The 27,105-nt window shown below is 46.1% G+C and overlaps 1 protein-coding gene across 10 annotated transcripts in view; it reads right to left on the reverse strand.

Annotated features, from left to right (window-relative positions):
- Window positions 1-3,382: 3,382 nt before the first annotated feature.
- HIC2 (HIC ZBTB transcriptional repressor 2) overlaps window positions 3,383-27,105 on the reverse strand; it is a 125,165-nt gene continuing 101,442 nt past the window's right edge. For 4 of the 10 annotated variants that reach the window (XM_053369275.1, XM_053369265.1, XM_053369270.1 and 1 more), the window contains one exon: window positions 3,383-6,933. In XM_053369275.1, coding sequence (XP_053225250.1) covers window positions 5,172-6,896 — 1,725 coding nt within the window. In that variant the 5' untranslated portion in view covers window positions 6,897-6,933 and the 3' untranslated portion in view covers window positions 3,383-5,171. Of the gene's footprint in view, window positions 6,934-18,724; window positions 18,873-27,105 lie in introns of all 10 variants that reach the window. The other 6 variants (XM_053369267.1, XM_053369274.1, XM_053369273.1 and 3 more) reach the window with 2 other exon arrangements.

Raw genomic sequence — 27,105 nt, forward strand, 5'->3', positions numbered from 1 at the left:
ATGAGATAAATATATTAATTTTTTTTTTCTGAGCCAAGCGAGGTTCCATACTCATTTCAAAATGTGCTTTGGTTTAAAAAATAGTTTTGTGGATTTGGGTATGAGCTATCTTTTCTTTTATTTTTAATACAACTTCTTCTACTTTATTCTTTATTTTCCTCTCCTGTTATTCCGAAAACATTCTGGATCTAAACTGACTAAAGCATATCATCAAGCTGCCAGGCCCCTGCACTTCAAAAGAAAGAAAGAAAATCCTCAGGAGGCTCGTTCTGTATCTCCAAAAAAACAAAACAAAAAACAGAACCAAAAAAATGTAATTCCTTCCCCACCCCACCCAACAAACTCTTAAAATCTTAAATATGAAACTAGTGTTTTGCTTTTTCATTAAAATACAGAAAATGCTTGATACAATACTATGTCGTACAAATGCAGTTGAGTGTTCAGACCCTCTAAATGAGCCCTGAACAGTCCCTGAAGTTTTGAGTATTATTCGGGTTTTTTTTTCATTATTATTGTCACAATTTGGAAAGAAGTCATCATTCGGTATTATATGGAACACAACTCTATACAACTACTTTCGAAAAAAAGGGGGAATGAAGGGGGGGGGAGAAAAAGGAGAAACTCCCCCTCCCCATTTTTGTACAATACTCACGCTGTACACAGACTTTTTGTCATGTTAAGTGCTGAGGGGAAGAAATAAAAAATAAAATAAAAAGGAGGCTCCTTTCACAATAATTAATGAACAGGGGGGGGGGGGACACACACCCAACAACAAATGGGTCCTAAAACTTCCAAAATTTCAAACCATTAGCAAAAGGAAACCCAAATCAAGCCTAACACCTCTACCCTCGCCCACCCCCAACAACTACTGGATGAAAAAATTTTTTTTGAGGGATCATAGGATCAACTCTTGAGCTCCTCTTTGGAGAACTACAGGAGGACATTTAATAACCAAACAGCAACTTGCTATGTATACAAGCAGACAAAAGATGCAATTCCCTGCAGCACCTGCCTCCCAGAAAGAATACTTTTAAGCGCACATCTTGGCCGCCGGAAAGGGGGGGAAAAAAAGGAGTGGTAAAAAATGTCACAAAGTGGGAATGGGTGCTACAAAGGTTAAGGAGCCGCTCGTAATTCACTTGCTCCTTTGGCTCAGCAAAAAAAGTCTTGTCGCGCCTCGGACGGGTCTTGACCACCAGGGCGATGCCTTGGCCGCATTAATGCAATTTTTAATCGTGGTCATTGCCAGTTGAAAGGAAAGTGCGCTGGGCGGGGAAGAGGAAAACCTTCGCGCAAACTGCGGCGTGGAATGGAGAGAACCGCTGTTGCTTTGTAACTGCAACAGGAAAAGCAGGGTGTGTGTGGCGAGAAAGAGTTAGGCATTCTGCTTTCTTTTCTTTTTTTTGGAGAGTGAGGTAGGAATAAAAAGCAGAGTGAATCTCAACTCTTGGCTTCAGATACCAGATGACTGGCTCAGGACTTGGTTCCAAAGGCATCTCAAGAGTAGAAAGGGTGGGGAAAGGGGTCTGGATAACGTGAGAAGGAAGCTGACAGGGAAGACCCGAGCCCTGTTCAAAAATAAAATAAAATAAAAATCAACACCTGTGCCCTTTGGCTCCTGGGTGGGGGGGAACAACCCCGCCGATCGAGGCCTTACGTCCCTCAAAGTATGAATTCACAGGTGCTGGTTTAGTTTTTTTCTGGCTTTGGCAAGGCATGTGCACCAAATCCACCATGGATATCTCTATGTGAACGTCTACGGTGGCTGTGCAGTACAGATCTCATATAATCTAACACCTGCAACACAACTGGGTCTGGTCTATTACATAGGGGCATTGCAATCCATTAACCTCTAGTGGGTCTTTATTATGGAGCTCCACAGTCAGCAAGGACCTTCCTTTTAATTGTGTGTGAGCAGCTTGGAGCACACAAAAGGATGTTAAAAAAAGAGTGGGAAAGCCTCTCCCCGCTCTGAACTCCCAAGTTGCCTACAGGGTTGAAGGTGAAGATTTACAGGCTACGTTATTTTATTTTTTTCATCGCCTCCCACAAAGCAGACTGCAGATTGAATCCAGACTTAGTCCTACTGAGGTCAGTAGGCCCATATGACTTAGGTCTGTATCCAACCCAATGGTAGTGTTTTGTTTTCTAATAGAAAAAAAAGGAAAAGAAATGCATCTTATGATTTTTTTGGGGGGTTGTGGTCTTAGAACGAATCATTCCACATCAGTGCTCTGTTAGCATCTGACAAAACCTACATGAAAATCAAAATGGCGACACTAGAACAAGGGAATTAGAAAGTAGCCCGACATTGCGTGAGGCAAAGTTATACGGAATGGGGAAGGAACCTTTTCTTGTAACGCGACAAGACAAAATATGGTTGCGTTTAATCTGTGGCCCTCCAAATATTTCTAGACTACACCTCCCATCACCCAATATTATTGACCTTGCCGGCTGGGAGTTGAGAGTTTAGGGATATCTTGAAGCCTTTTCTGCATGGAGGTCTGAGTGACCCAAAACACTTTATACGGTCTATTTCTTAAGAGGAAAAAAAGTCTTTTTGGTGAGGGGGGAGAAAAATAATAATGAAAGCTTATCTTTGTTTTTTATTTGAATATGCTCAACTTTTTTTCTTTTTTTTTGGTCTAAACTTAAAAAGACACAAGATTTTTTTCCTTTTCTGAAGAAAAAAAAAGACATAGGGCTTTGGTGAACCCTACCAATAATAATAATAATAATATTAATAATAATAATTATAATAATAATAATAAAGAGAACAATGGTTTTGAGCAAGAAAGTTAAAGCGGGAAAAAAATGTAAACCTTACTCAATCTTAGACAGGATGATTCTAAAGGGACTGCAAAAAATGTTTTACCACCGCACTTCCCCCCAACACACTGGGGGGCAATGGTGGTGGTGGTGGGGAAGCCATCGCTTTTCACAAAAAGTCACGCCAACAAAGTCAAGGGGCCACAAAATGGCGGCCGATAGACTCTGTCCGCTCCTCTAAAACCTATAGCAGCTGTTGGCTGTGAAGTCTTCTACAGAGGCTATTGGAAACGTTTGCTCTTCCGAACTTTCCAACTCGCGTGTGGCGTGCGTTTTAAGATTTCCTTGACGACTACCATCGCCGCCATCATGAAAAGCGCAGGGGAAAAAATACCACACACCCCGCAATCTCCCTCACCACCACCCCCTCAACGAAAAGGGAGGATATGAAACACTTTGGTTGGGCTTCCCACACACTCTTATTGCACTCTGGATCCTAGGGAAACGTCGCCTGCTACAACGCCGTTCCCTTATCCTGTCAGATGGTCACTTTTTTTGCTAATCCAGATGTGTTAAGGAAAGCAACGGACAGTAGACATTCTTTCCCCCACCCCCCACAAAAAAAAACCAGCATCCAGGTGCAATAAAACAAAGCTGGAAAGAGCCCAGAAGCTCTTAAAGAAAAGAAAAAAGTTTCCTCATGGACAGAAAAATCAGTAATTTTGGTGAAAAGCCAGCGCCCCCCTACAGCACTATTCACTCGGGCTTCTGGCTTGCAATCTACCTATTGTCTTTGGCCAAGGTTTGCTTCAAAATGCTCATTTTAAATGGACTTCTTGAGGGTAGGATGAGGTGGCAAAAAAATCCCTTAAACGTTTTAATTTAGTTTCTACTTTGTACACTTACTTACAGGGGGGAGGGGAGGAAGAGGGGCAGGGGGACAAAAACGCCACACCTAATATTTCACTAACCATCTTATTGTTCTCATGAATTCAAGAGGTAGCAAAGGGAACGGGCCGAACCCGTTCTTTAGTGAGGGAGAAAAAAGCTAAACACACACACACACACACACACAAAATAAAGATGTACCTAAAGGAACTTGTAGCAATTCCAGCCTATTATCAAACCCACTCCCTGCGCCCGCTCTTATGTTAAGAGTTACCTCAAAACCTTCCAGTTCCAACAATTACATAAACGTTTTAACAATTTTCTTTTTTTCTCTTAATAAAACAAGTACCTCTAAGCAAAGAATATCCATACGAACTATTGGTTTTTTGGGGGGTGGGGGGAGAAACATAAAAGACGACCCCTGCTCAGCTGAAGTAAATTCCCCAGGGGCACCCGACTCCCATTCAGTCATGGATAAGGTTGAAGTAAATTTAAGTAAGGTATAGGACAAAAACATGGAGGTGAAGAGGTACATGTTTGGTGTGCAACGGCTAAGTAGGCCGAACTCCATCGCTGAAAAATAATGGTGGGGTGGGGAAAAGAAAAATATGCCACCTTTCATAGACTGAAAACATGCAAAAACTATTGAGGATTCATTAAGACTCTCCCCCATGTGAGAGACGGTCAACTGACTGGGCCGCCAACAAAATTTTCCCAATAAAAGAAATTCTGAGGCGTTTTCTGAGAAAAGAAAAAATAACGATAATAACAGCAAAACGAATTGGATTCTGTGACAAGAAATGCTCCCACTGGTAGCTTTTAGGGGCAACAACCAATGTCAATAGTTAGGAGAGCAGGGGGTGAGCGGAAATTAAGGCCCATGGCTAGGAAAAACAGCCAGAGGAACCGGAAAAGTCTGTGCGCAACATCCATCTGCATTGGGGGGGGGGGGGGAGGGAGGAATAATACTTGGGTCAAGTTTTAGAAACGGAAATCCAAAGTGCTAAGAAAGGAAAGTGAGGGATATGAAGCAGCTTACGGCCGGTCTTTCCTCCCCACCCCAATCGCAAGGATCGGCACCTTTGGGCCGCCATTTCCAATTAGCATCAACTGGGAAGGAATTTCTTCCACCTCACCCCCCTTTTCTCTCCACACCTGGGCTTATAGTTAAGCTAGATGTCCCCACAACCTTAAGCAGAGTAGTGGCATTTCTTGACCTAAACGGCAAAGAAAAAAAGAAAAAAAGAGGGGGGGTGGCATGGGGGAGAAAAACACAAATGGGGAGACAGCAGCTTCATTGTGGGCTGGCTTTTCTTTGTATATTTGGAGTTTGGGGGACGGGGAAGAGAAAGAAATAAAGCTCTGCTTGTTTGAGGCCCCCCCATGACTGAACAGGGACGGGAACGGCCCTTATTTGTTTCTTTCTTTTTCTTTCTTTTTTTAAAGCAGCAAGTCTAGGGAAAGGTATATGTTTATGGCGGGTGGGCTCAGAGCTCATTGCAGAGTCTTTGGCTTTATGTAGGAGAGGTATGCATTCGCAGGTGGCTGATGAGATTGCGCTGCTGGGTGAACTTCCCGCCACACAGCTGACATTCGTAGGGCTTTTCCCCTGAGTGGACGCGCATATGCTCTGTCAGTCGGTACTGCCGAGTAAAGCGCATCCCGCACTCCTCGCAAGCAAAGGGCTTGAGGCCCAAGTGGCTGCGCATGTGACGCGTCATGGTGCCCCGCTGCGTGAACATCTTGCCGCAGATATTGCATGGGAAAGGCCGCGTCAGCCAGTGAGTCTTCTCATGCTGCCGGAGAGTGGCCGGGTCTTTGTAGCTCTTCTCGCACACAGAGCATTTGAAGGGCCGCGACTCCGTGGTGTAGGGCTGGTTGGGGTTGGACAGATCCTCCGCTTCCTCCTCTTTGTCGTCGTACGTCCCTTCCTCCTTGATGTACAGGTCTTCCTCGGTGTGTTTCTCCACGTGGGCGTTCAGCTGCTCGGAACTGGGGAAGCCCTTCCCGCACGGGATGCAGACGTAAAGGTTGTCCCCAAAGGCCACCGGCTCGTAGCCTTCCTGCCGGTAGACGTAGTTGGCGCTAGTGTGCCCGCCACTCTCGCTCTCGCTCTGCCCGCTGTCGTCGCTGTTCTCCCTCCCGTTCTCGACATCCTCTTTGCAGGTGAACGGCAGCTCCGACCCGTAGGCACCCAGGCCGAGGCTGCGCTCCGCCGACTTGCACAAGGGGCCCATCAGGATCCCGTTGGGCAGTCCTTCGCTCTCCTCGCCGCCTTTGCCGCCGCCCTCTTTCCTGTCGAAGGCGCTCTCTTTCTTGAGCCACTCCTTCTTGCGCGACGAATGGCGCAGGCTTTTTCTCTGGCTGCCTTCCGGGAGGGACTGGCGGTCTTCGCTCAAGTCCATTTCCATCGGTTCGCAGTTGTCGGGGAGGTTGGGCGCGGCTCCGGCGGCGGACTCGTCAAACGATGAGGCACTGTTGGCTGCAGGGGCTGAGGCAGGTCGGGGGGAGCCACGCTGGCTTTCGCCGTGCGGCGTGTCGTCCTGGGACGGTGCCGGGGGAAGCGAGGGGCTTTTCTTGGACAGGTCGAGGCCCAGCTCCTGGTCCCCGCTGCTCCCGTTCGCACTGCTGCTACTCCCGTCTCCGCCATTCTTGCCGACCCCCCTACTCAAGGCATGGGAGTTCTCTTGGTTGGAGCTGCTGATGAAGACCTCGTCGTCCGAGATCTTCCCCTTTGGCATCTCCTTCAAGTGAGAGCCCTTCGGCCCATCGGCTGACCCTGAATAACGAGTGATGACTGAAGCAGTGGAAAGTCTCTGACTCCGAGGGGGTCTCCCGACGCTGGGGGCGCCGCCGGCCCTGCCAGCGAAGGACCTCCCATTGCGTTTCAGCTTCTTCCTGCAGAGGGCAGCTAGGTCGGGTAGCTGGAGGTAGCTTGCGGCCGTGAGGAGGGCATTGAAGTTCTGTTCACCAGGCTGGTCGGTCATTAAGAGCTTCCCAGTATAAATAAAGTCCAAGATTTGCCGGAACACTGTGGGGTTGACCATGTCGGTATCTAGGTTGATCAGGTTGTCGTGCAGGACGAGGGATTTGAAGTACATGCTGCTGGCTGCGAGGATATTCTTGTGGGCACGGAAGAGGGCATTTTCCACGACAATGATCACATCACAGAGGAAACCTTTGGCTCGTTGCTGGTTTAGTTGCAGCAGCAGTTGTTTGGCATGATTTGGCAGTTCCATCTCCACCTTCTCTTCCTTTCCACGTTTACTTTATTACCTGCAAAAAAGAGAGAAGCAAACAGAACGAAACAGTGAGCCCATTGGCCACTTGCACCAGCATCTCTTACCTCAAGGAACCTGTGGCCCTCCAGATGTTGCTGGATTAAAACTGCTATCATCCCTGGCCACAGTGGCTGGTAGGGATGATGGAAACATCTGGAGGGCCACAGGTTTCCCATCCCTGTGCTACATGCATTTCAAACACTGTCCAGATTTTATTTATCTTTTTAAATACAGAATTAGGTGCTTTTAGGGTCCCAGTATAGAACACTGCATGTCTTGAGGGTCTCCCATCCCTGTAGGTAGTTCTCTTGCTAGTGTATTTATTTCATTTCTACCCCTCCTCTCCTCCAAGGAGCTCAAAAGGGCATACATGGTAGGCCTGGGTGATACATTGCCCAGAGCCAGAGCATGGTGGTGCCTTCACCTGGCGTTATATCGCAGGTGGGGCTTGCCTGCGCCCAAGTCCCTCTTCTAATGCACAGACCTACGGTCTTCTGCATATCTAGAGGACTCAGAATGTATAAACTGCAACTATTTCAGAAAGGTTCCATTTTGCTTCCTGCGTGACAGGAAGTCAACCAGCTGAGTTTGCTACTAGAAGGCATGGCTGCTGCAACTGAAAACACATTCATCAGCGTTTACTACCTGAAGAGACAGTGATGCCAGGTGGAAGGAAAGCAGTGGGCAGCCATTTTGCATCCATATGAATGAATCTAAGTGAGTGCATGTTACCATCAAGATGCAGTTGGTCCACAGCTCAGACATTTATCCTTAACAGACATAACAACATCCCCTGCGCAAGACCAAACACTGACAGTGATTTACTAGAGACAGTTACCAGAACATAGCGGGAAATTGGCCTGCTTATAAATGCTGAGGCTAATGAACACTAACAAACAAATCCGACCCTAATGAACCGGTTTAATTCTGAACCATCTTTGGGGCCCTGGCGGGGCTGGAAAGGCAGCATCATAAAATGTAATCAAAACCAAACCATCCAAGAATGAAACCAAACCAAGCCTTGGCGAGCCAGAATTGAGGTGCAGCAGAGAGAGGGAACTGCATTTTGCAAGACCTTTACGATGGGTTTTAAAAGGTGCTTCCCAGCCCACTGAAGCAAAGCAGGATGAAACCTCTTGTGAAACATGCACAGTACTTCTATATCTTCAAGTCTGCCAGCCCCCTCCCCAAGGAACACCGCCAGGACTGCAGTATGGCAGAGTCCTGATATTAAAAATTGAAAAGCTCTGCATTGATACCTAGTCAAATCCTGGGGGTTGCATATCAGAACAGCGCTCTGCAATGAACCAAAGTGAATCGTCATTACATGAACAGCATGGAAGGGTTGTAGGAGCTGGACTTCCTATCATTTCTGTCTTAGAAAAATGCCTAGTTATCATTACCAAGAGTGCTATAGAACTACAGACCCTCCCTTTGTTCTTCCTTTACTCGCTGGAAGAAAAGGTGGGACAAACCGCCCACCCCACTCCCAAGTGAGGTGCAGAGAGAAACACATGAAAGGGAGAATATTAACGGGGATCGCCCTCCCACAAAGGATGCTCAAGGAATTTCTCATGGGGGTGAATGCAACATTTGCGGCAGGGAAGGCAGAACAGAGGTGTGCATTTTTTTGCTGAAAGAGAAAAATGAAATGAATCAGCCCCATCTGTTTCAGTCTGTGTGGTGAACTGGGATGGGGGGCACCCAGACATCCCCCACCCCACAATGCCTCAACTGTGGAATTCTCCACACTAGCACTATATAGCACTCCACTAGCACACATGCTAGTACATTTTAGGCACCAGCATTTAAAAATAATGTACACCCTTTCATTGTAACATTAATAATTTGCTTGTTTCTCTCTCTCTCCCACCTCCCTTTTTCCTGTTGTGCTGTGGCTGGGAGTGGGGCCTATGCAGCTTTTTATTGCTCTATAAGCTGAAGAGAAGGGCAGAAATGCTTTAAAACAAGCCTTTTGCCGGTTGTTCTTAAAAACATTTGATGCTGCCATGATTCCTTAGTTCTGTTGATTTATTCTGCAACTGTACTTTTACTGACATTTTGTGAAGGGAGGGCCTACTTTGTGGTGGCTCCACATTTCTGGATCTGCCTTTTAACACCCATTTGTCCAGGTCTTGGGGGAAGGGCAAGATGCACTGTGATTTGTTCCTGTTGACTGCATTTTTGTTTTAACCTTGCTGTGCTTTTCTCTGGCTGTTGCTGATGAGAATTTAGGATTGTTTTGCTTTGCTCTTGTATAATTATTGTGATTTCAAAACATTTGGTTGCACCTTGCCTCAAGACTGCTCGGGTGAAGAGCGGCCCGTAAATATGTGAGACGAATTAACATGTGAAATACATTGATGTAAAATTTTAGAAATTAAAGGACAGAATAGAGCAGAGTAAAAACAAAACAAAAATAGATTTGCCACAAAACTCCAAAGGCTCTGGGGCCTGGTTCACACAACACAGTACACCCAACTACTGGAACAGCACAAACATGTGAACTCCTAAAGAGGAGTTTGCAGATATCTTCTTCCTTCACGGTCTTGTTTTTCCATCACCAAGCTAAGCCAAATCAAAATTTGACTTATTCTGTCATTCAGACTGGGATTCCTGATTAACATTCTCTCTTAACTAGCCACAAGCTGTATCCATGGGGAGAGAGGGAAGGAGAGAACACAATGGCAAGTTATAAGCAGCTGGATAGCTCAGTTGGTAGAGCACGAGACCCTTTACTCCCAGGGTTGTGAGTCTGAGCCCCATGTTGGGCAAACTATTCCTGGATTGCAGGGGGTTGGACTAGATGACACTCGTGGTCCCTTCTCAACTCTATGATTCTAAAACACCACTCAGTCCATGCTGTGCAGCAGTAAAAAAGAAAAAAGGCACAGGTAAGAAGAAACCAACAGCAAGCTCCTTTCCAGGAGCCCATGTCTTTGTGCTGTCCCAGTAAGGCAGGCGTAGAGAACCTTCAGCCCTCCAGCTGCTCATGAACTGCAACTCCCATCATCCTTAGCTACTGGCCATGTTTGCTGGGGCTGATGGGAGCTGTAGTTCAGCCACAACTGGAAGGCCAAAGGTTCCCCACTCCTGCAGTCAGTCAGTTTGGCCTACCATGTTGTCCAAAGCAGGCTCTAAAAAGCACCTGAGTGCCGGAAGGACGGTAGTGAATGAGCAATGCAGCTCTACTGAAGAAGGGAGTTCCACAGTTTGGTCCCCACTGCCGCAAAGGCCTTAACCCGAGGAGTTGCCCGAGCATGGCACATGGGGTGGGGCCTCTGAGGAAGACCTTAATAAGCGGGCTGGTCCTTGCTCCATACAGTGCTAGTTTGCAACAACCCTTCAACGTAGGGTTAAAAGAGAGAGAGAGGAGCAAAAAAAAATGTAAAGTCAATGCAAGAGAATCAACCTGCGGTAGGAGTATACAGGTTATAAACAGCGCTATTCAATCAGATAGGTTGGAAACAGGGAGCTAATATATACAGCCGGGCTGCCCACTGCATTACTGGTCCTACAGGAATTGCTGCATTTGCATTAGACACATGCCAAAGCATTGGCCGCTGGCCAAAATTTCAACGCACAATTAAAGGATGAAAAGAAGCAGATAGAGGTCTTAGCATAAGCTGCCCAGCCCCGAAAGGAAATGCCATTGCCAAATGGAAAAAAGGACGGCAAAGCCAGATCTTTATTTTTATTTTAAAACCAGAATTGTACTTCCATCAGCCGGCAGGAGAGCTTCCATGGATGTGAAACTTGAAGGCAAACCTGCAAATTCAGGGCCTCCAAAGCAAAGATGGAAGGCACGTAACACAGAAACGCTGCTGGAGGAGGATGGGCCTGGACGGGAGAACCACCTGGGAACCCCATGCAAGCATTTCTTAAGCTCCAAAATGGAAGGAGGGCAGGTTGCACATTTCACCAACCAAACCAACAACATAGAGGAAGTGTAACTACGACTCTTAAGGCTACATCCGCACCATCTACTTGAAGCACTACTGTGCCACTTTAAGTAGTCATGGCTTCTCCCAAAGACTCCTGGGAACTGTAGTCCATGAAGGGTGTTGAGAGTTGTTGTTAAGAGACCATGGGAAGGCAAACTAAGGTCCAGGGGCTGGATCCGGCCCAATCGCCTTCTAAATCTGGCCTGCGAACAGTCCAGGAATCAGCGTGTTTTTACATGAGTAGACTGCATCCTTTTATTTAAAATGCATCTCTGGGTTATTTGTGGGGCCTGCCTGGTGTTTTTACATGAGTAGATTGTGTGCTTTTATTTAAAATGCGCCTGGCTGTTAACCATAAGGCTGGTAGTTAGGGAGCCTCTCCAGTGATGGCTGTAGGCAGAGTTCCTGCATTGCAGGGGGGTTGAACCAGATTCCTTCCAAGTCTACAATTCTATGAAAGATGAGCATTCTGTTTACAGGTACAGTTACCAGAGTAACCTGGGAAGAGGATCTGATTGTTAAAGCACTCTGGGAATTGTACCTCTTGGAGGAGAATAGGGGTCATGTGCGCTGACATTTATTTACTTTTTCATTTTTCTTCCTGTTATATTTGCAATTTAAAAAACCAGTAAGAAAAGAAGAAGTGGAGATGCAGAATATCACACATAATCCTGGCCATATTCCTTCAACTTAAACCCACGTTGTATTCGTCTCAAGAGTTCCCCCAACCCCTGTCCTTTCCTGTTTCCAGTCCCAAACTCCTTAAAAGGTTTTTTTAATACCTAATGTCTAATAAGGGACGCGGGTGGCGCTGTGGGTAAAACCTCAGTGCCTACAACTTGCCGATCGTATGGTCGGCGGTTCGAATCCCCGCGGCAGGGTGAGCTCCCGTCTTTCAGTCCCAGCTCCTGCCCACCTAGCAGTTCGAAAGCACCCCTAAGTGCAAGTAGATAAATAGGTACCGCTTTATAGCGGGAAGGTAAATGGCGTTTCCGTGTGCTGCGCTGGTGCCGGCTTGCCAGAGCAGCTTCGTCACGTTGGCCACGTGACCCGGAAGTGTCTCCGGACAGCGCTGGCCCCCGGCCTCTTAAGTGAGATGGGCGCACAACCCTAGAGTCGGACACGACTGGCCCGTACGGGCAGGGGTACCTTTACCTTTACCTTTAATGTCTAATAAACCATAGAAAACAATGCCCCAAAGATCAGCATGTTTCCACACCTGCTACTTACATTCAAAGCACTGGGTATTTCCCCAACATATGCACGTTTTTAGGGTTTGGGGGGAAAGATGGGCTCTGCATGTCCCATTAGGTGCCAGAGATATATGCTTTGGATGTTTTCTTGGGCAGGGTGGGAGTTTAAGTCTAGGTGTTGCGTCAAGAGGCGCTTGAGTGAAGCAAGCTGACATAGGGCAGTGGAGCAGAGCTGCCAGTTTCACTTAGGAAAGCCTGACTGTGGGTGGGAGAAATGGATACAGATGCTGAGAAACTCCATCCCAAGCTGGCTCCGCTCAAGATAAATATCTTAACATGCAAAGAGAGAAAGCTACATCAACAACCCAGATGAGAGGCGATTAAGCTCCACGCAAACAGGAAGCGAGGGGAAAGAGTGGCATGTTGCTTACAGAAACCTTCACAATCCCACGTTCAGCCTCCGGTTTAGATGGGTCAGCCAGAGGTAAGGGATGGGCAAATCTGTTAAACTTCAGTGTCTCATTTTTCCAGTCCAAAATTCAGATTTTCACATTTCCACACCAGTTTAAGAGGTTTGTCTTTTGTTCTTTTTAAAAAAATCAGAGGGGAAGACACACCTCCTTACCCTGGCTTTATTAGGACCCACCTTATTTTTGTAATTGCAAGCTGTTTAAAACTTTTTAATAGTGTGTTTTATAGTTGTAACCTGCCCTGGGATCTTAAGGTGAAGGGCAGGTAATTGATAATAATTTTGCCCTTTTTATACATTTTCATAACAGTGCATACTTAACAGCCACTAATAAATGCAGGGTTGTCTCCAATTAAGTTCTACTAAAATAAAACCAACTGAATGAACCTAAGTTCCACACTCACCTTTGCTTTCAGCTCTCTAGACACAGGTTTGGGCTTTCCAGGTTCATGTCCTAACGGTCCCCCCGTACCCCACCCCGGTGCGTTTCCTGGGAAAGCCCCCGTTTTACTGCTGAATCGGAGCAAAAAACAATCTGTGGAAAATGCTGTCTGCTCCAATTTATTGCTAAAATGCGGGTTTCCCCAGGGAAAAAGCACTGGGACAATAACAAAGGACAAACAAACAAAACACACTTGGACACAGGCCTGGGAAGCCCAGACCTGTGGCACAAAAGGAAGGGAGGATAACGCCTTAGTCATGTCCATTAACGTCCATGGGCCTAATTCTGAGAAGGGCTGGTTGCAGCTCAGAGACTCCAATTTATAATGCTGGGGGGCAGTGGCAGACATGGTGGGCTATTCTCCATAGGACCTGCTTGGGGGCTTTCCAGAGGGTTCTGCTTGCCCAGCAAGGCGACACTGTGTGATCTTGGCACTCTTCAAAAGGTTCCTGGTGCCTCCTCTCCCAGGGCCCTGGTCTGACAGCAAAGGCGAAGTAATTAACAGAACAGAGAAGCCAGCAGAAGCATCCATAGCCTTGCTGCTGACGTTGCTATAGCAAAGCAGAGTTTCTTCTGCAAGCGCAGGCAAAATGCTGGACCTCAAGGCAGAGTCGGAGAATGCTCGTCTATTAAGATTACAGCAGAGCAGATAGAAGCCAGAGTTCGCGTAAAGTTAGAGACTGCGAGTTGGGAGGGGGCGCACATCAGCCAGGTGTTTTCAGTGCTGGGGCTGCACTCTAAAAAGCGCTTTCTTCTTTTCAGAAAGTTATCTCATGCTTCTCTATCACAGCACACAACCCTACTGCTGCACAACAGATCATGCAACACTCATAAAATCACCACCCACGCACTTGCATGTACTCAAAAACAATCCCTCTCTCTAATGGTGAGTGCCAAAATAGGGCCACTGAGAAGGGATGAGGCGACTTCCAAGGTTTGAAGAAGTGCAAGAAAATAAAAGAATCCCCAAAATTCAATCCAACGAGGACTTGACAGGTTGGAATGCTGAGTGTCAGAACAGAAAGTCGAAACTAGGAGAGATGCAATGGATTCTCTTGGGAGAGGTCCAAGACTGGTTGGCTGCAACTCCCAACTGAACCATTCCTGCTGGGAGGTGAGGACACACTGCAAAATTTTGTTGCAGAACACATCTGACCATCCCCTGCAAGCATTTCACAGAGCTAAAATTTCAGTGTTCATTTACACTGGGGAAGGTGCAATAGCTCTGTGTTAGTGTCTGCTTTGCATGCAGAAGGTCCCAGGTTCGATCTTCAGCATCTGCAGATAGTGCTGGGAGAGTGTCCTGCCTGGAGAGTGGCTGTCAATCACTGTAGACAACACTGAGCTAGATGGACTCAGATCTAACTTGGAATAGGGCAGAGAAGAGTGGCCAAGTTGACCCAGAGTGAAACCAAATCTTAGGAGGAGCAGCTGAGGAAATTGGGTATGTTTTAACTTGGGGGAGGTAAGGTGATCTTCAAATATCTGAAGGGGTGTCACATGGACAACAGAGCAAGCTTGTTTTCTGCTGCTCCAGAGGAAAGGACCTGAACCAATGGATTCAAATGACAAGAAAGGTGATTCTGCCTAAAAATCAGGAACAACTTTCTGACAGTAAGAGCTCTTCGACACTGGAACGGACTACCTGTGAAGGTGATGGACTCTCCTTCATTGGAGGTTTTTAGACAGAAGTTGGGTGGCCACCTGTCAGGGGTTTTTTAGCTGTGATTCCTGCATCGCAGGAGGCTGGGGTTGTTGATCTGCAAGGGTCCCTTTCCAAAGCTACAATTCCATGATTCTGCATTCCAGACACAAAAGTCGTCCCTCAATCTTTGCACAGCAAAACACCAAACAGCAACGCCGAAGCAACGCCACGCAGCATGCCCAGGGTGGCGAAGCCCGACAGCATCCCTCATTTTCAGAAGCAGGGGAAGGCTGAAGTGGCCGCCTGCCATGCAATTTGCTGACTAAAGAAAAAAACACTGTGCCCACTATTTCTCTGCCAAATTGTTTTGGCTCTGCTTCCCGTTCCCTGCATCCTCTTCTCCCTCCTGGAAAAGGAGAGTCACGTTGCGCTTACAGTGGTGCCCAGAACATTACAAAGATCAAGGCAAGGAATATGTGCCCAGAAGGAGGAGGAAGGGGGGAAATAGAAAGGGATTCTGGTGCTTTGATGCCTGCAATGTTAAGCTGCATGCCTGTGCCCAGCAACTGAAGCAAAACCTCCAAAACGCGTCTGTTGTGCAGTCCTGTAGGGGAAAGGGGTGCAGATCAGCGGCAGAGCATTTGCTGTGCATGCAGAAGGTGCCACGCTCAATCCTCAATGGCATGTCCAGCTGATGGAAGACCTCTGTCAGAAACCCTGGAGAGCCTCTGCTGATCAATGTAGACTATTCTGAGATGGATGGACCAGTGATCTGACTTGGTATAAGGCAGTCCTAGATGAAGATAAGAAGAGCCTGCTGGATCAGGCCAATGGCCCTTCTAGTCCAGCATCCTGTTCTCACAGTGGCCAACAGATGCCTGTGGGAAACCTCCAAGCAGGATCCTAGCACTCTCCCTTTCTGTGGTCTCCAGCCACTGGGATTCAGAAGCACAACTGCCTCCGACCACGGAGGCAGAGTATAACCATCATGGCTAAAGGTAAAGGGACCCCTGACCATCAGGTCCAGTCGTGGCCACCTCTGGGGTTGCAGTGCTCATCTTGCTTTATTGGCCGAGGGAGCCGGCGTACAGCTTCCGGGTCATGTGGCCAGCATGACTAAGCCGCTTCTGGCGAACCAGAGCAGCGCACGGAAACACTATTTACCTTCCCGCCAGAGCGGTACCTATTTATCTACTTGCACTTTGACACGCTTTTGAACTGCTAGGTTGGCAGGAGCAGGGACCGAGCAATGGGAGCTCACCCTGTCGCGGGGATTCGAACCGCTGACCTTCTGATCTGCAAGTCCTAGGCTCTGTGGTTTAACCCACAGCGCCACCCACGTCCCTACCATCATGGCTAGTGTCCATCAATAGCCCTCTCCTCCTCAAGCCAGTGGGTCCACCTTGCCTGGCATCCTGTTCTCACCCTGGCCAACCAGATGCCCCCCTTGGAAGCCTGAAAGTAGGATATAAGCATAACAGCGCTCTCCCCACTTGTGATTCCCAGAAAATGACATTCAGAGGCATAATGTGTAAATCTTAAGAGCCGAAGTATACATTACGTCAGTCAAGCATGCTTTTCTCTTCCCCCCCCAGAAAAAGCAGCTGTGTAAGGCCTTGGATGACAGCTTGCAGGGAGGGCATTTTGCTTCTTAGCTCTTTTCTTCCTGCACCATTTCCTTGTCAACAATCCTCCATCCTTCTCCAAGCTGCTATTCCTGCCACCACCACCACTCCCCAGTTGCTGCCAAGAGGACCTTCAGAGTGCGAGTCTCAGCGGGAAGAGATAACTTTCTCTGTGCGTTATGAATCCAACCCAGACTAGAGCCTCTATACCAATCTCCTTTTCTGCCAAAACAATTTTGGGAAAGATGGCGGCCCATGTGCTTTTAAAAACACACACTTAAAATTGACATGCAGTTTGGCCCTCTTAAATGATTAGGTCAGCTATCATTGTTAAACAGCCAGGAGGTCAACAGCTCCTTTCTTCTTGTGGAAGAAATTGCAACAGATTCTCCTCCATTGAGGACCCTTTTTGTGTGTGCTAAAAATGCAATGGGATTAAGAAACATGCTGGCCCAGTTTGCACATTGCAAAGCATAGTTAATGGTTTACCCTGAACATGCTGATCTGGGCTGCTTTATTCAGAGTAGACCCATTGAAAATAATGAACATGGCTAAGGCCCACATCCAGATTTAAGACCTTTAGAGCCCCTATGCACTGATAGGATTATAATGCCCCCTCAAGTAATTTGAAATAAAAACAATACTAACCCATAAAATAAAATTGTGTAGTGGAAGTCTAAAAATAGTTCTGATTTTCCCCATGAAGACTATTCTGATGCTTCTTTTTGAAATAACAAATGTCAAATCCTTAAAAATAGGTATTAAAAAACCTTCCTTTCGTGCCCGTGCTTTGCTGGTGCCCTGAGCACTTGCTTAATCTTGCTCACTGGGTAATCCAGCGCCGCTAAGGGCCTTTTTCATACCACTTTGAACAGTCACGGCTTCCTGCAAAAATTCTGGGAGCTGTAGTTTGTTAAGGGTGCCGAGAGTTGCTAGGAGATCCCTATTCCCCTCACAAAAGCTACAATTCTTACAAGTGGATTAATAATCCCCTTCAATGGGAACTCTGTGAATTGTAGCTCTGTGAGGGAAATAGGGGTCTCCTAGCAACTCTCAGCGTGTTTAACAAACTACAGCTCCCAGAATTCTTTGGGAGGGGAAAGCCAAGACTATTTAAAGTGGCATCACAGCGCTATCAATGTATGGTGTGAAGGTGGCCTAAGTTAGTCCCACTATTTTCAAATGGGTCTCTTCTGAGTAAAACTTGGTTGAATACCATTTGTGGCTCCTTTTTGGGGACGGCAGAAGAAGCGCCAGGAGTGGATGAGCATGTGGAAGGACTGTGAGCTCAGTTCATACCCCCAAAACAAGTTCCTGAGCTAAGTAGGCACTGTGGACCTCAACATGTAAACGCACACCTGAGCCTGTTTTGCACCATGAGTAAAACCAAAGTAGATCCTGGAAGCTTGACATCCGATCACCCTCTGCTCTACAACAGAGGTGGGGAACCTCAGGCTCAGGGGGCCAAATGCAGCTCTCCAGGTCTCTCAATGTGGCCCTTGGAACTCTCTCCAGGCCACACCACTCGCTGGCTCTGTTTCACAGCCCCCTTGAGCTTTTGTGGGGTGACTGGAGTGTGGTCTTGGAACTGTGGCAATTTTTGCTTGTCTGGATGGGGGTTTTGAGCTCTAAGGCAAGTTTCTGCTCTATAACCAACCCTTAGCATTTGTTTTTCATCCTCTCTTCCATTTTATTTCTTAACTCCTTTTAGTGCTTCGTTTTGTTGTTTTAATTTATTGTTTTATCTCATTGTTTTATTGTTCTAACTCCCCTAAAGTGTGAGACCGCATGAAGCTAGGCTGGGCTGAGCACTCTGGATGTGGGATAGAGAGGGGTGTGTTAGAGGGTGCAGAACAGTGTTTCTCAAACTTGGGATCCCCGGCTGCTGGTGGACTACAACTCCCATCATCCCTGACCACTGGTCCTGCTAGGGATGATGGGTGTTGTAGTCCAACAATAGCCGGGGACCCAAGTTTGATAAACACTGGTGTAGAAACTATCATACTGCACAGAGGTAAAAGATGCTCACTTTTGCCCCTGGCCCCGTTCACCACCAGCAACGTGGGCCTTGGAAGGCTGCTCAGAAGGGAACGCTGGAAAAAAAAAAAGGTTTCCCCATCCCACTCCGAACAGACGAACAGCAAGCCAACGAGACATGGAAGCGCTATGCAAGTGGAACAAAGGAGCATCTCAATGGAAGGAGGCCCCACGACACATGGGGGCTCAGGGAGGGCAGACAGAAGCTCAACAAAGCCTTGAGACCTTCGCTCAGGTGAAGCAAGGGCATGCCAAGGGGAAAGAGAGGGAGAAGCAGGGCTAATTGGTGCAAAAGCTGCGTCAAAGAAGCGGGGTGTGGGGTGGAGGGAGAGAGAGGGAGGGAGGAAGAAGGAAGGCGGCCCCCTTGCTGCGTGAGTCGAGCCCCCGAGCATTTAAGAAGAGCAGGCAAACCCTGCTTTGTTGCCGCTTACCATGCCAGGTACATTGGGCTAAAAGGCACCTCCTTCCAATGGTGCCCGTCGTGCCAGGTCCCTCCCAGGATGTTCCATTGAAATCACAACAGGCCATCAATAGAACGTAGCTGGTAGAGATGCTGAAGGAAGAACCAGCGGGGAATCACTGTCAAATGCAATTAAAAAATTGCAATCAAAATCGAAACGTCCATTCAAAAAAAAAAAAAATAAGAGAGAAGAGAGAGACAGAGAGAAATAAAAGAAGACTGTCTTAAGAAACCAGTCCTATATTGCTATAAAATCAGCAAAATAACCCATCTTGAGTCTCAGGGAAGGAAAAAGACCTGGGAGTTGGAGCGAGGGGCAATTATCTACCTTACCAAACCTATTTCAATGTGGTCCTCAATGCAGCATATTCTCTAAGGGCTGCATTTTGAGGGGATTGTAGGAATGTGCTGCTGGGGGAAAAGCTGCAGGAATGTGCTACCTTGATGTATCAATGAAGGGGCAGTGGAACTTGGGTTTGTATGCACAAATCAGGGTTTCGTGCCGCTGATGTTATGGTTCTCTTATACACTAAACAAGGCCTTGGATCGGCCATCATGCCCCAAAATCTTCTGCTTCAACTCCTCTGCCTCTCCCCTCTCTCCTACCCCAACACCAATTTATCTCCCCTTAGCCCTAATTCTGCAGACTCTTCAGGATTTTTCAGTTCTAAGAGCAACATCCACCGTTTCAAGTTTCTTGCAAACATTTGCCATTTCTTGAGTTAACAAGCACTGAACTTAGGCCCAGAAAACTGGCACAGCCATCTTTACCAGCCTGGTGCCCCTTCCAGATGTTTGGGACCACAGCTGGCCATTATATTTAAAACTTCTGAAGGACATTGATTTTGCAAAAGCTGCTCTATATGTTATTTTTAAATGAACCAAAGCGTGCGATCCCCGCCCCCCCGCTTCTCACTCTCTCACACATTTTGAACTCTTTCTGCCGAGTGATTTTGTACCGAATAATAATTCTGGGAGCAAGAGTCTCTTAAGGGTGCTAAAAGTTGTCAGCAGACCCCTATTCCCCACACAGAGCTGCAATTTCCAGAGTTCCCGGTGAAGAGGGATTGATTGCTAAAAGAACTCTGGAAAATATATCTCTGTGATGGGAGGAATGGTCTTCTATCAACTCTCAGCCAACCCTTAACAGACTACATCTCCCAGCAGTCTTTGGGAGATGCCATGACTGTTTAGAGTGATACTGCTTTAAATGCATGGTGTCCCTAAGGCATTTTGCTACCCGAGACAAAGGATTTCCCATCACTTGTATTGCAGCAGACCTGACTGGCCCTTGAGAGTTTATAGGCCCAGCCACACTTACCTTTTGCCCCACTTTTTCTAGGTTTGGGTCCATGGTTTAAAACTCTGTCTGAGGGGTTCCCCCCGCCTTTCATCAGGAAAACCTGCTCTTTAATGCTGAACTGGAACTAGGGCCTGGCAATATCTAATTTTCAACTTCGTTATATACCACCAGCTAAACATCACAATATACTGATATATCACGATGTCTGAAATATGGAGCTACGTAGAGGCATTGGCTGGCTTCATGGTTTTTCCCACATTGCGATTTTTTTGCACAGCACACACACACACATACCATGATTAGTGATAAATCGCCAGGTCAAAAATTATGAAACTGGGATCGCAGTATGAACTTCAAACCGGTTTTAGGACGATACATTGGAACAAATGGCAATTCAGGTTTTCTGGGGATTGCTATTTGCTCTGATTTAGCAGTAAAGAGCAGTTTTCGCAGGGAGAGCGCTGGGGCAAACAAACAAACGTCTAATAAATTATACACATCCTGTTTATCCATCTACTACTTTCTTTCAGAAAGTTATTTATTTCTTTGCTATGCATTTGGACACCTCTTAAGATTTCAGAAATTTGGCACAATGTTTCCTGAGAACAAGTCTATGTTTGGATGCAACCGGATGCCATTTTGAATAAAGATGGTGAATCTTTCAGAACTGCACTGATTTTAACTGCTGGTTTCAAAGCTGGGTTTTTTGTTTTGTATTGTTTTGTCTTCTTAGAATTCCCAAGCAACCCTGGGGACGAAGCTGCTAGTAATAGCTAGTGTGAATTATTAAATCCCAAGGAACAATACTCCCCCCTTCCCCTTTTATGGCTCTCTGTCCCAGCTTCCAAAAATCTCATTAGCCACTGAAGAGAGCACTAGAGAGAGGTTATAATGAACACCTTTGTAGATAGCAAGGCACTGGATTAAGTGGGTGAAAAGCAGTGCTAATGTAAACGTGCCACAAGGCTCACCAGACTTGGGTAACTTGCTAGACTCATAAAACCTGTACAGAGTCAACGGATGGTGTTTTTATTGGACTGTTTGTGCAACCATCACCCACTCGCCAAAACCAAACACCAGCAACGTGCTCTCAGTAGGTCAGAGATTAAGAGAAATCCTGCTTGGAGACCTTCCTTCCCTTCCCAAGGAGAGTCTGGCAAGAGAGAACCCCAAAAGCTGAAAAAAAGACCATCAGTTAAAAATAGGTACCAGATTTAGGGCAGGAGACATATACTGGCTCGAGGGTTGGGGAAGATGTGTGAATTGCATAGTTCCCCACTAAGTTAAGCCATCCTTTGTTTTCAGTCTGCAGGCCACAACAGCATCATGTTTAACATCTGGGTATATATGCATGACATCACCTTGCCAACAAAGGTCCGTATAGTTAAAGCTATGGTTTTCCCAGTAGTGATGTATGGAAGTGAGAGCTGGACTATAAAGAAGGCTGATCGCCGAAGAATGGATGCTTTTGAATTCTGGTGCTGGAGGAGACTCTTGAGAGTCCCATGGACTGCAAGAAGATCAAACCTATCCATTCTGAAGGAAATCAGCCCTCAGTGCTCACTGGAAGGACAGATCCTGAAGCTGAGGCTCCAATACTTTGGCACCTCGTGAGAAGAGAAGACTCCCTGCAAAAGACCCTGATGTTGGGAAAGATGGAGGGCACAAGGAGAAGGGGACAACAGAGGACGAGATGGTTGGATAGTGTTCTCAAAGCTACCAGCATGAGTTTGACCAAACTGCAGGAGGAAGTAGAAGACAGGAGTGCCTGGCGTGCTCTGGTCCATGGGGTCACGAAGAGTTGGACACGACTAAACAACAACATATATGCATGAATGGGCAGCATTTGCTGAAAGTATTCAGATCTTATGGGGAAAGGGCTGTAGCTCAATGGTAAAGGCAGCTGCTTTACAAGCAGAATTCTGTTCCCAGGTTCAATCCCCAGCATCTCCAGATACGGCTGGGAGAGACCCTTGTTTGAAACCGTTGAATGGTCTGATTCTGTAAAGGCCAGCATCCTATATTATCTTTCTGCCACTGGAAGGATTTGGGTTTTCAAAAAACAGCTGCATATTAAAAATGACGAGGTTAGTGCCAGGATTCCTAATTACGCTTCTTAAAATTCTGGAGGAAGCACAAGTCTGATTAGCGTGAATACTCCTAAGGACAGAGTGTGTCTTCCTGGTAAGAGGGAATGGATTAGAAAAGCGCCTCTGTTTAATGGCAATTAAACGCTTCTGTTTTGCAACCCAAGGAGAATCTAATCAGTAAATGAGATTTCCACTATGGTGCCTCCCTCCTTGAAATCCATTCTTGGTTTTCCAGGCTTTTCCGAGTTGCTTTTTAATATATCTGCAGTCCCGAAAGTGCATGCCAACCTTGTTGTGACTACCCCTTTCTTCATCTGTCTCCTTGCTGTAAAAGCTGAACTACTTATGAAGCAGCCTGAAGATGATCTACTAGAGAGACTCCTGCATTGCAGGGGCTTGGCCTAGATGACCTTTGGGGAGGGCACAAGGAGAAGGGGACGACAGAGGATGTGATAGTTGGACAGTGTTCTCGAAGCTACCAGCAGGAGTTTGACCAAACTGCGGGAGGCAGTGGAAGACAGGAGTGCCTGGCGTGCTCTGGTCCATGGGGTCATGAAGAGTCAGACACAACTAAACGACTAAACAACAACAACCCTCTTGCTAAAGCCATCCAAGTTGATGTCTTTTTTGGTTGCAGATTCCATATTTTAACTGTGCACCAAGAAACACTTTCTTTATCCGCATCTCCAAAAAAGATACCTTTGACACGACCTGGTCTTCCTTTTTCTCTTTGTTGACAAGCCAACAAACCACCAAATAGCAAACAAAGAGAAAAGGGGGTTGATGTGGTATTTGTGCCAGGACAATTAAGATTTACGTACTTGTGGAAACATTCTCAAACACACAAACACATATATGAAAACATGAAATAGAAATGTAACTTTATAAAGTCATGTATCCATATACAAAAGTCAACTATGGCTTAAAGAACATTATGTACACAGTAGGTGTCCATGGTTACTATTGTAATTTAAGCAGAATGTCAAATTGTATGAGTGAAGATAAAATGTAAGGTTGAAGATCGTCTTGGAATCTTACGTTCCAATAATTAACCTCATTTTGTAATCAATCTGTTTGGTGCACAGCCTTCAGTCTATCTGTTATAATATGAAGGCTTTGTCAACAGTGCTATAAGCCCATGGGTTTTCATTGCAAGATGGCAACTGGTGTATCAGAGTTCTTTTTTCTTGCTATGACTGGTCTGGTTGCAGACCAGCCTATTGCAAATTCCAAATCTTCCCTGTGTACTATGCCTGTCAGATATTTCACACACACACACACACACACACACACACACACAGACACAGTGCCTTCAGCTGCCTGGTAGTAGTTCTTGTTTTTAGAAACCAAGTAAAATTGTGTTTCTTAAACGGGTAGCATAATTTGTGAGCTTGCACACATCATGCCAAAAATTGGGTGAAGTCAAATTGTCACATTTCGGTCTCTCATCTTGATTCAATGAAGAGTGTTGCTCCTACCTCAGGCACTCTCACGCCAGGTTTGGCAACAATATTTCATAAGGTGTTTGAATGTACAGATAACCAATGGCCAGATGACAGAAAAACCACTTTCCAAAATATATAGTAGATACCGCCCTTCATCATTATGGATTCAAGGACCGTTTTCAACCATTAAAACACCAATTAAATTTGGATAAAATTGGGAGGAGTTCAGCGGATACAGATTTCGTTAAGCGCCATCCCAAAATTTCCTCCCCCTCCCAATTTGAGCCCTGGTGACTTGGAACATCAAAGACACAAGCTTCATCAAAAGCCATGTTCTCTTTAAGTCATTTTCTGGATCTATTTTTACACGCGTTTTCAAAAACCAAGGAGAGAAATGGACTATCCAAAGAGGAACTACAGGTTCTCTCTTCAGACCTTTGAAAAACAACAACACACCACAATATTCAAAACACCCAGTGGGTCTTATTTCAACATTCACACCATTGCTCAACTTAAAAATAAAAAGGTCTGAGCACTGCATTTCAGAAAGGGGTGGTAGCAGTTTCTGGTTAGTAAAAAAAACCCACAAAAACTACCTTGGAGGACACAATCTTTTTTTTTTTTTAAAAAAAAGTTATGTCATGGCATTTTGCGAACTCTTGTCTTAAAACATGTCAGGATGCTTCCCTATTTAATTCTCCCGCTAAGAGCCAAACACAAACTAAAAACTAAGAAAACCAGCTGCTTCAGAATGGCTCCATACAGCTAGTGTGACTTCACATAAGCAAGCCACAAATGCATAGAGTGGTAACTCCGAAGTTGAACAGAATCCATTCCAGAAGTCCGTCCAACTTCCAAAACATTTGGAAACCAAGGCGCGGCTTCCGATTGGCCTGATGGTTGGGGAGGATTCTCTGAGTGGTCCTGGTCCAACAAGCTCTGACGCAACGGTCTCACTTATCTTTCGCAGCCCTGAACCCTCGACCGGCTGCCCCTGTAGCCTCCGGTTTGGGCCTGCTAGATTCAGGGGGTCATGACTAGGGATAATGAGAGAATTCGGTTCTTTCACAGGCCAAAAGATTTTTAAGCATACTTGGTATTCAAAGATCAGACCACAAAAGAAAGAAAGAAAACAACTGTTAGAATAAACTCTCGTTTTCCATCGCAAGGAGGGAAGAGGTATTACCGAAATATAGGCGGCTTTTTAGATAAGAGGTCGCAGATTCTGATAAAAAGCCCCAGCCCCAGTTGGGATGGTATCAGATGCAGCTATTTAATTAACCTCTCTTAAAAACAGGAGCGTATTTTGCTACAGGAAGCAGAGGAAAGCAAATAAGGAGAGGGAAATAAAAGAACTCAAGGGAGACCTTTCATTATACCACAAAGTTTCCCCTGCTCTGATATGTATTATTCACTGATTCCATCCTGCCGCTTTGTTTAAACAAAGTGCAATCTCAGGAAACCCAGCTTAAAAAGGCTTAGCAAACATTGTGCCCCCCTCAAAAAAGAAGTAGTTATAATTACACTGAAATAATTAGAATATTCACAAAAACCTCTCACTGAATACAACCCAGCATGTGGCAGTGGAGGATTAAGTATTCACAAAGTTTTCAATCTTGCGCAGAGATATCAAAGGACCTTTACTACGAAATCACTAAATGTTTCTTACAGGACTTGCGCAACGGGAGGCAACGTATGGATCTGAATACACAGACGCCTCTTTGGAGCAAGTGAGTTTGCTCTGCAGCAAGTGCCATGTCCGTGAAAATGGAGGGCTTGCAGTGGAAGCAGGCCACTGGCATCTGCCGCCATCATTCAAAACCCTATTGAAGTCTCCTAGAACCCCAGCTTCCGTAAAGTCGACATACGCAACCATGGTGGCATCAGACTTTTTTTAAAACACACACACACACACAACACAGAAACTCAAAAATACTTTAAGAAGTGGGGAAATAGAGCTTTTCTTTTTTTAAAGCACAACTGAATCCTGTTTCTCAACTTGTCAAGAGTTTGTAAATTCAGAAATTAAAAAGTTCCAGAGGTTATCGCACCCCTTAAGAGAGGGCAACATAAGGTTCTTATAGAAAGCACCAAATCATGTGTAACACACAATACAATCTTCCAAAGTCTTTTTTTTTTAAAAAAAAAGCTAAGCAATTGCAGGAATATGAAGAATCGGCTCAGGGCAGGAGCCTTATGGGAAGGCTGTTTCAAGGTATCTGTTTTGCGCTTGTTCTCCCCGCACCAAGCCCCAATGCAATTAGTGACCTGGAAGAGGGATCATTTTGATAGAGACAATAACACAGGAGGAAAGGATTAAAAACACCCGCCACCCTAATCCCCACCCCACAGCTGTTTTTAAGCTTACACACATACACCCTTCATGGATCTTATAGGTCAGGCATTATCCGACTCCAAGTGAACATTTTCATCAATTAGAGCCTGGCATCTGCCGCAAGGTAAAGAGGATATGCAAGTTAGTTACCCACACCTAAGATAAAAGGCTACGTAAATGAGCCTCGTTAACCATGGTCAATCTTAACCACGGTTTAGGGCAGGGATAGCCAAAGTGGTGCCTTCTGAGTATTGTGAAATACGACTCCCAAGAAATCTGAAGTCAATGGGCAGGGATGATGTGAGTTGTAGTTCCAACAGCATCTGGGGAGCCGCAGGTTGACTACCCCCGGTTTAAGGAAACAGGCCAGCTTCAGAATATCATGCTTTTCTGAACCATGGTTTTCTCATTTCGCTAAACCAGGGTGAGAAACCTGTGGCCCTCCAGATGCAATTCGTGCGGCCCTTGGGAAACATCTCTGGAGCCAGGAGATGGGATGACTTGGTGCAGACGCAACACTGTAAGGTCTTACGAGGCTTGGGACCCCAATACCTCACAGTCTGCCTCTGCCCATATAAGCTGCCCCCAGACCTTGCAAGCAACACCTCAGGCCTTTCTTCGTGTGTCCCTTCCTCTAGGGGTCTGGAGGGTGGCAACACAAGACGGGTCCTTTTGCGTGGTGGCTCCCCACTTGTGGAATGCTCTCCCATACAGAGGCTCGCATCGCACCATCATTACATAGTGTTAGGCACGAGGCAAAAACATTTCTTTTTCATTGGGCTTTTGAGTGGGTGGGACGTTTTAGCCCTGCCCATTAAAAATAGGAATGTGTTTTTAGATTTTTCTATGCTTTGTTCCGTGCTAGTTTTAAAGTATGTGTTTACTTCTTCTGAGTTAACCTTGGTTTTAAAAATAAACTACTGATAAATTTAACAATCAAACTAGGGTTTTAGTGTTACATCTGGTGTGGTGAACCACACTAGATTGCAATCCATCAAAGGGCCATGATGCCCGGGGAAGTTGAGAATAGAAGACCACTGGGTCCACAGGATCTCCTCCAAAACGCAGCTCAGATTGACCTCAACAAAGCACAAGTTAATACAGTGGTACCTCAGGTTACAGACTCCGCTAACCCAGAAATAGTGCTTCAGGTTAAGAACTTTGCTTCAGGATGAGAAC

This window comes from Podarcis raffonei, chromosome 16 (genome assembly GCF_027172205.1).
Source record: "Podarcis raffonei isolate rPodRaf1 chromosome 16, rPodRaf1.pri, whole genome shotgun sequence".
Classification (NCBI taxonomy): domain Eukaryota; kingdom Metazoa; phylum Chordata; class Lepidosauria; order Squamata; family Lacertidae; genus Podarcis; species Podarcis raffonei.